At 41.5% G+C, this 13,690-nt stretch overlaps 1 protein-coding gene across 1 annotated transcript in view; it reads right to left on the bottom strand.

Annotated features, from left to right (window-relative positions):
• Nucleotides 1–12,501: 12,501 nt before the first annotated feature.
• DCAF6 (DDB1 and CUL4 associated factor 6) overlaps nucleotides 12,502–13,690 on the bottom strand; it is a gene marked incomplete at its 5' end in the record, with an annotated part of 92,062 nt that continues 90,873 nt past the window's right edge. Inside the window, one exon of the mRNA XM_082014402.1 lies at nucleotides 12,502–12,867. Within this exon, the coding sequence (XP_081870528.1) occupies nucleotides 12,803–12,867 (65 nt within the window). The 3' untranslated portion in view covers nucleotides 12,502–12,802. The remainder of the gene's footprint in view (nucleotides 12,868–13,690) is intronic.

The following is a 13,690-nucleotide window of genomic DNA, read 5'->3' on the forward strand; positions in this document are numbered from 1 at the left end:
GTCCGTCAGCCAAAATGCATTGGGAATTCAGCTGACATCAACGTATCTCTGCTGAGAGGTATCACATGAATGTCTTGATGCAAATCAGCAGTAAGTGTCACGTTTAACAGTGACATTTCTATGTAGACAGTGTTTAATAGACCAAAAAAACCCCACACAGGTGCAAAGTACCACATGCATGCATTTTATAATAGAAAGAACCAGCCATGCCCATCTCATGAAAAAGCGAAAAAACAATCCTGAATTCAGTTATTACATACATCCTAGTAGACAAGTGCCACAATTATTCATCTTTACAAATAAAACTATGGACCGATAAATATAATCCCTTTAGACTAAAATTCAACTCTGCTTGGTGCTAAGGTAGAAGAAGAGGTTCCATAAATGTAGATGTATGTGAGAAAATGGTATCTAGGAATTTACCTTACTTGAAGATAGATCACTATGTTTATGCAAATCATTGTATATAAAATAGAAGTTACAGATTATTATTTTTTCCCCAGGGAAAAAAAAAAAATAGAAAACAGATGCAATAATTCATTTCTCAGTGATTTAGAGAAATTATTCTACTGACCGGGTAAGATAACGCAACCATAAGTCTCTCAAGTGCAGTCACGGTGTGACAGTACAAAAGAGAGAGAGATAACTGAAAATAACTGAAGGGTTGTTGAACTGGTAAAGTGTTATGTATGGTTTTAAAAAAAGAAACATAACACCACCTGATTGTCTTTTACTTTCACTGGAGTACCCTGAGGATAAAGGCAAGTGATCTTTTTATGCAAGAGGATAGCACGTCTCCTCATAGCCTGAAGAGTTGAACAACAGTCTTACTCACAAAAATGACAAGAAAAGGTAATCCCAAGTTTTGATCCAAATTTGTTTTGAGCAGGCATAGGATTTTGATTTTGTGCCTTTAAAAACTGGCAGTTTAGCAAAAATGTCAAGCTTCATAATTTCCCACTGGCTAGAAAAATACTGCTGCTGATCTCTCAGGTGAAACTGAGCAAAAATCCTTCTCTCATGCAAACAGTAAGTATTTTTTTTTCTCCCTGTGTTATATAATAAGAAATCAGGTGCATTCTTGACTTTTCATTGTAAGCCAAACTGCAATATGACACTGAGAAATAGCGATTCCTCATTTCAACCGCTGATTTTTAAGAGTTCCCCTCAATATATATCTTGGTTATAGGACTGAACATTAATGTATAAGAAAGGCCTAGAATTCAATTACTACCTGCTCAATACAGATTAATTCACCTGCAGATTCAGGTACACAAAATCCCTGGACTCATCCCTCAGGCCAGGCTGTTGATAAATGAATAAAACTGGCTCATTCGTCCTGGACTTTTCAGGTTGTACCACACAAACGGATGAAATGGAGCCCAGAACGAACGGACACGTCCTACAACCACCGTCCCTTACAGCTCAAAGCCAAGGTCTTCGAAAGCAGTGCAACCATCAGCTGGTGACTGCTCCAAACAAGCAGCAGAGGGACAGGTGTCAGATTTGAATGACACGGGGCTTCTCCTTCAGGGGGTTCATAGTGGGGCAGAAAGCCCGAGTGGAGTCTTCAGAGAGTATTTACAACCGCTGCCTTTTTGTGTCTCCCCTCTCCTGCTCCCCCCAGGGGTAAAAGTCAAGGAAGTAAGAAACTGTAATCAGCCTTGCAAGGGTTAAGGCATGGACTTCTGAAGTGATTCTGCATTGCGGACTTTCAAGCAAAACGATACTGCAATTGTAAATGGACGCTATTGAGAATAGAGGCAGCAGAAATAAATGGGTGGTCAGAAATAGATCAGAATGGGCCTCATCAGAGATCATGGACTTGATCTCCGTAAGCACCCTCTGACCTTTGGGCAGCTGGCACCCACGCCAAGCACTGTCTTGCTGCCTAAATCACAGCCCTCCTGGCAACCGCCCGTGCCCTTCAGACACACTCCCCGCGAGCCCAGGCAAAGCTTCGGCCAGGGGTGGTGAGGGAGCTGAGGCGAGGGTCTCTCCCAGGTCTCTAGGACTCCGCTTGCACAGTATTTGAAGGTTGAAGCTTCACGATGTCACCGTGAGATCTGAGATGTCAGAGCTGGAGTCCTTCCTCCCATCAGAAACCGGGAAAGAAAGACTACACTCCCCTTTCCCGACAATTCCACTACCCTCAAAAAAAAAAAAAAAAAAAAAAAATCTGGTGGTTTTTTTTTTCCATAACAAGACCACGGGTTGTGTGCAATGCCAGACCACGATGTCACGCAGGCTGAATTATGCAGAGAACGGAGGAAGACTCTGTACGCTGCTGCTATTACGGGGTCATTTTTATTCACTCACTTGGAAGAAGGGCTGGTTTTAACTCTTCCCTTTCCTGATGTCTCTTCTGTTGTTTCTTCTTTGTCCATTAGCAAAGGGACCTCGCTGGTTCTGTCATTTTGGGGCTAGCTTTCTTACAAACCCAATTCACAGACGAGAAACTTCAGGCACAACACAGCAAATCCAGAGGATGCTGGTGGAGGCTGCCGATAGGATTCAAATGTTCATTTATTTACTGTGTATGGAATATAAGGAAGAGGAGTCAACTGAAAGGTGGTTTCTAAAGAGCATAGCGAAAATCACGTCCTATCCTTGTTTCCAGTTGCGGGGTTAGGCCTTGCTTTTTCCACCTGAAAAACTCAACTAGATGTTTAACGAGGACACAACAAAATATTACATAAAAGAATTGTGGGATCTCTGCAGCGTCCGTCACAATTTTAACATCCAATGTAACATTTTTGTATGGTGTATCTAATGATACTGATTTTGATGCGTTATCGTGATGTTTTGCAGTCCTAGTGATACCTTGGTCTAGTTTTTTGAGCTACACTTATATTTACCAGATCCAGAAGATCTAGCTCACCTGAAATAAGGAAGGGGAAAAAAACCACAGAGTTTATTTGTACAGTCTGTCTCTGGGAAACCATTAAAATCATTAGACATGAAATGCATTTTCAATTGCCTCAGGGGTTGTGTTGGACCCCAGAGCCTAGGATGACTCTTAGCAATTAGGACTAAAAGTCAAGAAATGCAGGAGGTAAAAGTGAATTCAACCAGAAGGATGAAATGTGTGCAGGGTTTCAGGTGTGTACACTGAGCTTTAAGTACAATTAGAAAATTGGGAAAGAGAAGTTTATTATGCTGTTTTTCTGAGTTCAAAAAAAAAAAAAAGATATTTTATTTTTCCGAGGAGCCAATTCACTTCTTCATAGTCTGCATTTTTCAGCAAGGGAAGCTGATTTTTTTTTTTTTTTTAATGTTCTTGTAAAGTCAGACAAGTGTATTAGAAATTGCTAACATTTATCATGTTCCTTGTCAGAATGGTTAGATACTTTGGTTTAAAAACAATACACACTGATGGTCTCTATTAAATAAATACTTTAAAATAGATAACTGGGGCTGTTGAACAAATGAAAAATGAAAACAGAACAAAAGATAAACCAAATATTATTAGCTCTGCAAGAAAGCAGTGTCCAAATTTAGCCCATGCAATTTTTGTTGGAAGGGAGAGGCTAAAATTATCTCCAGCTAAACCAAGGCTCCTGTATCCTTGTCATTTAGGAAGTCTTTCAGTGACATGCAGGCAAAGACTAGAACTGACAATTATTTGCAACAGAAAAGAAGAACAACAAAATGGAGGTTATAGGACAAGTTATTTATCATGCTCATCTGACAGCCCAAATGCAATGAGATGAGGCAGAAGTGCCCAGGCACTATTTACAGGAAGAATCATCTCTTGAAATAGATTTTCCTTTCCCTTTGCTCTGTCATAATTAGGAATGTCAAATTTCTTTGTTTTTTCAAAGGCATGGGAGAAGAGACGGTTTCACTTCCTCTTCCTCAGAAAATGAATAATATGAGTAACAACAGAAATACCTGTCTGCAGTGAATATTTGCTTGCTCAACCTAACATTTATTTACATTTTTGAAAGTGTAGAATGCATTGTTCATAATGTAGTCAGTTTATAGGCAGTATATTCTGTTCTGTTAAATAAACGTGAATTCTTCACCTTTGAATGATGACAAATCTGTTATCAGAACTGGTGCTCTGATGCACCCCAAAGAACCTAACCCGAGATAGCAGTAAAACAGGAAAAATTTAAGAAATGTTGCAAGTGAAAAGCAACAGTATAGCTGACCAGCACAGGGGAAAGGTGGCACACAGAAATTTTCGGTATATTTACAACAACATTTGCAACATTTACAACAACAACGTGTAGATTTAACACCACGTTTGTTATGATGGACTTAACACCGCATATGGTATAAAGGAACCGCAATAAATGCGCTTCAAAAAAAACCAAACCCAAGGCAGTAATTGTCTAAAACTAAGTTGACTTTTTATACACCTACAGTGCTGGTTATTTTTCAGTTTTGGTTTCACCCCCATCCCCAATTTCTGCCCTGAGATAGGGGGGCTTCCCACATTCGAGCTTTGCGTACTCCATACCGCTGCCTGACAATGCACGCGCTCTCCCTTATGAAAAACGTTCTTGTTAAAACGTGGTCTTGGACCATGCTGGAACAAGATGTTTCTTCTTCTTCCCCCCCCCCCCTTTTTTTTTTTTCATTTCAAATTGTTTTGCGAACAGAAAAGGACATTTTGTTTTGGAAACGTTTCTGTAACGAAATATGTTGCCTGTGTTCTGAGGGGGGTTCAGTGACCCCGACAACATCAATTCCGGCTCGCAGCTGCCTGGCATCCCAGGTCCTTGGCTCTGGGTGTTTCTAAGGCTGCCAAAGGGTTTAACTTCCCAGCGAAATGGGAAGCTCTCCCCATCTCAGCTGGCTGCTCCCAAAAAAGGGCTGTGGGAGCACCAAGTCCCTGGCTCAGGGCGATCCACGAGGCTTTCAGGCAGGCTTGGATTACTCGGGAGTTCATCGAACCCCACATGTTTCATGGCTCAGTGAGCAAATCTGGGAACAAGTTAACATTTTAAATTAAATTTCACTTCCGACTGGATCTCCTCCCTGCTTCCCTGTTGCAGAACCTCCCATGTGCCAACTTGGCCGCCCAGGGAGATTTCTGAGTCCGCACGTCTGGCTGTGGAGTACCACCCTCTGAGGCAGCTGGATCCCATCCATCTGCCGCCCTCCAGCCCAGAATTTAGCCCAGAAGTTGCATCTTCCTGAAGCATCCCATTACCGTGGCAACCCAGGGGCCGACTGTCAGATGCCGATCCCCCTACAGCTCCACTTCTGGCAGGATACAGCTAAATCACTAAAGAACTAATTTGTATAACTGGAAGATACATTTTATGGTCCTTTATTGTAAGATCTAAGATGAAGAAAGAGCTCAAGTTGTACCTGCACAAACCAACCACACTCAGAGCTGTTATTCCCGTATTATTAATAAGTAATTACATTTTTTGTACCAGCCTTTTTACATTTACTATGTTGAGAAAGAGCCCCAGGAGCCCTCAGTGTCGTTATCGCACAGATCACCAAGCATCTTGTCCGTGCAGCAGCAATGCCACTAGTGGTTTACAGAGAAATACACTCACTCCCTTGCCTCAGGAGGTAGCTTGATGTTGCCATGGTGGAGGAATGTCATTAAGGATTTTGAGTCACCTCCTATTTTTGAAAGGCGTAACTACGGACTGGTGGAAGGGGACTCGCCTCGGAAGCGTTAAAGGATCCGAACCCTGGTTTTATTACTAGGCAGTTAGGAGGTGATAGGCAACTTGTTTCTTCCTTCATGCCCAATTTCTCCATCTGTTAAATAAGAATTTTGATGTTGGTGTCTCTCTTTGTAAACAGAATCTAAGAGCATTTTAAAGCTAAGCCGTGTAAAAGCTAGATATTAACATCATCACCACTTACATCATCACTTCAGGTGATCCCTGAGCATTGTCAGAAGAAGATGGCAACGTTCGAGTCTGAGCACCACATCTTGCCTGAGCATCCCCTCTGCTTGCTCTCTGGTTGCCAGCAAACTTAGTGATACGCTTCAAAACCCTGGTGGGTACAAATGGGGGGCTCCGGTGCCGGATGCAAGAGATTCCCAGCCTCACTCTCCCACCTACTCTTTCTTCAGTAATATATCCTAATGGGTGTCCCGTGTTTTTCCACCTGCAGTTTCCCTGAGATGCCAGCTGCCTTCTCGTGGAAAGGAGAAAAGCCTCTTCCTCTTCTAGATGTGTAGCACAGTACAGTTTATTTTCCTGCGTAGCTCTGCAATTTGGAAATAACTTACAGCAGTGTCATTCGGCCATTACACAGCAACAGAGGAGGTTGCATTAATCTGGCGCTCAGCTTTTAACGCAGGCTATCCCCCGCCATACCGCGTGCCGGTGGCATTGGAGTGTCTTCTTGCAGCTCAGCTACGCTTAACAGTCTTTTCGATAGCGTCCCTCTGTTTTTAGACTATCTTTCAGTGAAACAGAAAATCACTGCTGCGTTCAGTATTTTCCCCTTTCTTGGGTCTAATTTGGCTTTTCATTTATCCTCACCTTGCTGTCTTTCAGCTGCTCTCCGTCTGCTTTCCGGGAAACAACCTCCGCTTGCCTGCACTTGGACCGAGCAAAAGCTCCTGCCACGGGGCGGGTCGCGCTCTTCGCTGTACTCGTTGCACAACCCTCACATGCAATGATAGCAGGTGCACAATATAATTCAATTTTTAAAGAAACAAATTCTCTTGAGAAAAATTGGAGAGAATTTTGAAGTGAGTCTTGTATGTTACATCCTTGAGCCTGTAAAGCTTCTGTAGTGCAACCAACATACAAGCCAAATGGTTTTGTCACAGCGCCTAACTTTATTTTAAAAGCCATATTGATTTAAAGATTTACAGAAACCTTCTTTGCTCTTTATAATCCTGGGTAAAAACCCCACAAATTATTTTAGAGCACAGTATTTTCTCTTTGAAACGCTCGTGAAATGAGACAGGTAACAGTCCCAGGCACCTTTTTCCATGAGCAAAAGTGCTGAATCAGCATCCCATGCCCTCAGAGCTACCTACTGACAATCATGACAACATTAAGTCAGCAAGAATTGAAGTGAGAGCACCAACTCATCTTGCACCTACTACTAAATGGTCATCACACTCTGATGAATAAAAATCCCATCTAGCCACTTGGAAGTTGTGACATTCAACTCACCACAAAAAGTACCTTGTATTGACTATTAATCCTTTAGATAATTTAACAATTACAGGTTCATTTTTAACCTCTGCTGCTTTTAACCAAATTTCTTTAGATATGCATGGGGACCCAGCACAAAAATGAAGAATAGATATGAAAGAAATGTTATGTATAAGATAGATTAGAAACATCAGGGTCTCAATACTGGTGAATCTTGCTCAGTGATGTATCTATCCCTGGAAACAAACAGAAAATTGAGAACAAAGGGCCAATTAAGAAGTAGTATACTAACTATAGAACATGAAGCAGCTGTATTCAGTCAGAAACTAATAGCCAAGTAATTACTAGAAGAGTTGGGTCTACGATAGCTGGTTTCGAAGGTGCAGAGTGGGGCCAGAACTCTTCGTCAGGGCCTCATGGCATTGCCATAGCTCCACCAGATCAGTAGAGTGAGATGGTCAGTACACACCGAGGTAAAGGAGCATTTACACTGGACTCAGAGGGGACATCAGGGTATCGATAGAAAATTAGGGAGCTGAGGTGAGGGCTCCTGAGGCTACTGGAGATAAAGGAGCTAGAAGGATTTTGGGAATTTGCCTTTGGCTTGTCTCGCTGGCTGGGCAAAAGCAGTGCCCAGCTAATGAAAAGAGCCTTGCTCCTGATCCCCACAACCTTGTCTCCCTCTCTCCCAGCTCTCCTTCTTTCACTATTCACCAGGACTACAAATAGTAGCTACGGGTGGCCAGATGCATGGGGCTAAGGGCAGGTCAGGAAGGAGAGAATACTGGAAACAGGTCTGAGCATTGAGTCATCCCACAGAGGGAAGAAGATGATCTGCAGTGCTGTTTGAGAACAGCTGTAGATCCCCTGGGATTTGTTTTCCAATTAGTAACAAAGCCCATTAACAAACTCTATTTAGAGGGTTTTTCACTTAAGTGAGGCTTTCCTAAATTAGTAGCCATCAGTTCTGACTTGGATAGTGAATCTGTCAAATTCCATAGATTATACTAGCATACAGCCCTCCTCTAGCAAAAAAAGGGAAGCATGGTAATATGGTGAGTCACAATCAGAAAAAAAAAGAAATTTGCTTTAAGAATAGCATATACCTATTTTTCCTATCGAAGCATCTTGTGTATTTTAGTAGTTTTAGTAGTAGCTGTTTTTTGGACTTCGGTTTGCTCTAGTAGCAAAGGGAAATTAATCTAGAGGGAAGTATTGACAGAAGGTTCTTAAAAGGCACTGAGAAGGTAGATGGTACCTTTATCATTAAAAGAACAAAGCAATTGCAAATAATAAAAGGAACGTTTAAAACTAAGTAAAATAAATCTCTATTCCCCTAAAAAATAACTCAGACTCAACAGTAGAGAATGTCACTGAGAAGACAAACTGGATGCTTACATGGATAAAGGCATTTGGGCATGTTGTAATTCACAAAAATAGCTTAAAATTGATTTAACCCCACGTTTCAAAGACTAAATCAATCTCTATCTAGGCAAGGCAGATGACCTCACAAATGCTTTCTGTGTCATTTCCTGTACTTCAGCTGAGGCTTTTAGAGTTGGCCTCTTGTAGGGGCGTGACTGTGGACCAGGAGGAATATGGGCTTTGACCTAACTGGTGCTAATTGGCACCTCATTTTTCAACAGTGCTGTCAGGTCCGGCCTGTGAAGCAGTGCAGTATGGAGGATTCCCAAGGATTGTTAATGAACGGCCTTTGCAATAGGCCTGAGCCTCAACGACTGAGCCTGGCTCAGTGGTATCTTTCCATTAAAAAAATCACTTTATAGACACGACCACTCAGCTTTCCAAGGCAGCATCTCTGAGCGTACTCTCCCATCCCTTACACGCAAGCACACATGCACTTCAATGACAGCTATTTTGCTGGTGCAAGGACAGTGAAACCTGTATTAAACTTCTGGAATTTCTTACTCAAAAACATCCTCTGGGACGCTCTGAAAGAGCTCAAGATGTACACAATAGTCTGCTGTAACTTTTATCTACTGCTTAGGTAAAAAAATTTCACAATAAAGGTGATGCAGGATGTCATTGATGAACCTTGTCCTACCTCCCTCAGGGGAAGGCATGAAGAACAGTTTGAACAGGCTCAGCATCTTCGACATTTGAACAAGTTGAGATTGTTCCTACAGTAACCACCTGCCCAAGCTTCCAGACACCAAATTATTTACCAGGAACCGTAGCAACACATCAAAGAAGTCGCTTTTGATCTTTGCAACAGTCTTAAACATCCTTCCTAGAAGTGAGTTCAATGACATTTGAACCCTTGCTGTAGGTAAGTAAGTGGTCTCCCTAGGATGTAAACAGTGACAGCGAGCTGCCGTAGGACAGAAGGACCAGCTCGAGCGTATGCACAATCTTTAGTCCACAAAGCAGGAAAATAAGGTCCCATATTCTCACTCACCATCGTGTCCATCCAATTTGGGCTGTTATTATTGTAATTAGAAACGAAAGGTTTTGGATATGCCTTTTAGCAGCCAGCTCATCAGCTGGTCATTTGATGCTTAACAGGAGCATTATGGTCTGTTGCTTGCTGGCCTTCTCCTCTCAATGGCCTTACTCAAAAGGAAGAGCGATAGTCTCGGGTATCGTATCGCCCATCGAGTCAGCGTGCAGCGCACAGCCCCAGAGTGGCGGCACTAGGGGGGCTCCTGCAGCACCACCCACCCCGAAGCCCCCAGTCTGAAAGCAGACCCAGATCACAAAGATTTGCTTCTACAGTTGTGAGGTGTTGGATTGCGGGTTGGTTTATTACTTACTTCTTAACTTCTCTGCACATTCAGAACATTTCAGATTTTCTTTTGCTGCTACAAACTCTAGAATTACCAGCAGCCCTCCTGCTCTTGCCAAGAGCTCCTAGTACTGCATGGTTCTAGGAATTGAGACTTAGCCCCCTACCTAAATGTTTATGAAAAAAAACCAGCCCAAACACTATTGATATCTTTGTTTTAGAAAAACTGCTTGAAAAGCTTAATTGAAGTTTGAAAAGTCTTCCAAATATTAAATTTTTGCCCTTATTGAGATTTAACCCTCCTTTTAATCAGTAAACCCACAGCTAAGCAGCTGGAATTAAAATTAATATTTAGCCTTTGAATAAATAAGAGACCTTTTGGGAATAATGTGCTTATTGGGGAACTCGGGGAAAAAAAGACATTTACAAGATTGTTGCTTTTGTTTTATATCATATGCTCTTTGCTGGTAATTGCTATGACTAAAGCAAGAATGGCAGAAGCAGCTCTTTTATTTTTAGAAAGACAGACATCCACAGTGACGATTTATAAAATCTCTCTGGTGAAGACAAAGGCTATCCTCTCCATATGCTTGAGAAAGAAATTATTAACTTTGGAAAACAAATTCTAAGTAAAAAGAGCCAGGCTTCTGTAGGAACACCCTGGTCATTCTTTTTGGTAGCAAATACATCTCAAATGTCATCTACAGAGGACCTAACAACTGCATCAAACATTGTGTTACTGTATTTCATTCCCAGAACTGCTCAGGACCCCTGGCTGGGGAAGATGTCCACCCTTGCAACAGATGCCACCCAGAACAGAAACATGGCTTTATTCTTCTTACTCCTAACAGCTAAAGTAGAGCAGACAACCCAACTTTATATACACACTAAGCACACTATACGTATTTACTGTATAGTTCTTTAAAACCTAATGAGAGGAGTACTCTGTTCTGTTACAAAAATTCAAGGTTAATTTAGATGTGATAGTAAAAACGTTGCTCTGTGCAGTGCTGTGAGCAGCAAGGTTTGAATAGTTCTAGACCACTGTGTTCCCCCCTCCCCAAATAGGTGTACCACAAAATCATAAAATGTCTTTCATTTCTTGCGGGCCTGAAAATGCTTGCCCAAAATGTTATGTCATGAGGAAAAACTAACATTTTGCTCCTTTCTCCAACAAGAAGGGCACTTAGTCCTCCTTGTGTCACCAGAAAAGACAAATATCCATATCAGCCATTATTTTCACTCCATACCTTAAAAAGCAAACGAACAAACAAACAACTTACCTTGACTTCTTCCACTCTCCCTTGTTCACAGTAGTTATGTTCTCAAATGCTTGCCATCCTCTGTTGCACTGACCTCCTCTGGGTGTGAAGTTTCCCCTTTTCCACAACGCTCCAGTATTCCAAGACCTCCATTCTTCTCACCACCCTCTGCCTCCAAAGCCTTCTCCCCTCCCCCCCCCCCCGAGTTATTTTCTCCTTTCCTAAATTCACTCTACTGGATCACTTTCAAAGCTTCTATACTTTCTTCTTCCTCAGTAATTTCCTATCTTCCCTTTTTTTAAAAAAACAAACAGCCACCCTATCCATTTTCTCACACTTTTCCTCTCCCCTCTCGTTATTCTTCCCTTGCCCAAGTATCTTCACTGTTACTGCCAGCTGAGTTCCATGTAATTCCCGTTTCTCTTCCCCCATAAATCTCTCCATCTCCTCCAATAGTTTTAGTTTTCCCATCTCCCTCTGTTTCTGTGATTTATAGCCCCCTTCCCCAAGTCCTCTCAGCCTGCCTGCCTTGTGAATCAGGGTATCAGAACGTCATGTCAATGTTCTTTTTCATTCAGTGTGGGGAATTCTTTCTGTTGATGTAAGCAAAGTTTGTGAAGATTGTGTGAGGAATGTGTATTTTAATGATAACAGGACAATGAAGCTTCCAGTACCCTCATCCACCTGATTTAAAATTCTTTCTGGCATTCTCCAATTCCCCAGTGGAGCCTCTCAGCATCTGCCATCCTCAACAAGAACAGCCACTGAGCAAAGTCGCTCTTTCCCCTGCTCCGCTTTTCTTCCTTCACTTCCTCTTCTCCATTGCCATCCACAAATGTATGGAGGAAGGATAGAGTCTGTTACATGGACAGAACTGCCTTCCTTCTCAAATAATTACTCCTAGGAAGTAGGAATTTTAAAATTCATGTTCCTTTGCACTACATTTTCTCTATTCTAAATCCAGTGGAAATTAAGATGTGTCTGCTGCTGTTGCAAAGAATGCATACTCACGGATCTATTAGTGAAACAAACTATTTCACCAGCACTACAGATTCAAGCATGAAGGATGTGAAGTGGCACTATAATAAGACTGATGGAGAGACAATTTTGCGTATGCATGTGGGGGTTGCCCATGGAAATGCAAGAACCAAGAGGCACGGGGTCTCAAAGTCTTAGAGAATCCCAGTCCACGCTGTAAGAAATAATTGTATTTGTCACTTCACAAACATTGTAAGAAAGAATGCAAATGACGGCAGTAATGGGGTTATAGTTACAAGGTAATAAATCAATGGTTGCACAAAGGAAAAACACAAAACTACTTAAAACAACCAAATCTTTTAATTAGAAAGCAACAAACATGCAAACAGCAGGTATAGAAATTTATTTGAACCAACGTTTTTACTATAATGAAAGTTACTTTAAAACATTGATCCAAGCTCCCACATTTGCAGGTTAAGGAAAATATTGCACTTTGCATCTTCTAGCACCCCTCATACATGGCAAAACATTTTAAAAACATTTTTGCTTATTTTAACTTGCACACTCTCCCAAAGTCATGCACACAGTCATTCAAAAACAAAAGGTTAGGTTATCCAAAAGCAATACCTTAGAATTGCACTAAAGCTCTGTAAGGAAAAATATAATTAATGTCTTATACAAATTCCATTGATGTCTAGGTGCTTGCACACAACTGCCGGTTACTCTTCATCTTCGTTTTCATTCTCCTGACCAGATCCTTCTGACCTGTCACCTTCCAATCGGTCTGTAAGACACAGAGATTTAGTAAAGAGAACTTCCAAAGTTTTCATTTTTGTTAAATATTTATAACATGCTATCTCCCTGGGCTATTACACAATGGACAGTGGCTGTGGGTTATTTGGTAGAGGAAAGTCTATAGGGACTGACAGCAGAGATTGGGTAGAAATGTTACCACAAGGAGAACAACAGGAGAAAAGCCCTAAAGGATTTCCAGGCATAAAAGTGAAATTTGTGTATAAAAGGAAAAACCCTGTAGCTGTTGACTGGCTGTCAGCACTGGAAAGTGAATGCAAACATAATATTAAAAAGAAATGGTGAATACAAGGGATTGAAACACTGTTCTGGAGAGCTGAAACTAGAATAGCTGCAGTTAGAAATTTGTATACTCCAGAAAACTGGGGAATCGCTGTCACTGTATACATCAGAAAAAGTACCTTTTGATGTAGTGAATGTTTAGAGAAAAGCAAACACAGAAAAGTGCGAGGGGAACATGATTGGCTCAACATCTATCACTCAAACAACATGCGTTGTCAGGTTAAGAAATATTCTACCCATAGTAAGAAATACTCTACCCAAATCATAACACAGATTTTTGCTGAAACTGTTGTAACTCAAGTGTTGGGCAGTTCTTTGAGTATTTCACTCCAAAGAAATAACAAATGAAGAAAAAAGCAAACAAAAATATTCAGTTACAGCAGCGGCGAAGCATACCACTGGGCTGGATACAGTGGCATCCTTCTGGCTCTCTAATTCTCACAGATCAGCGAGAGGTGAAAGAGGAGCAGCAGCTGCTGGCAGGCAGAGCTTCCTTCCTACCTCATCACCAT

The sequence above is a fragment of the Phaethon aethereus genome (assembly GCF_964289735.1).
Source record: "Phaethon aethereus genome assembly, chromosome: 1".
Lineage (NCBI taxonomy): Eukaryota > Metazoa > Chordata > Aves > Phaethontiformes > Phaethontidae > Phaethon > Phaethon aethereus.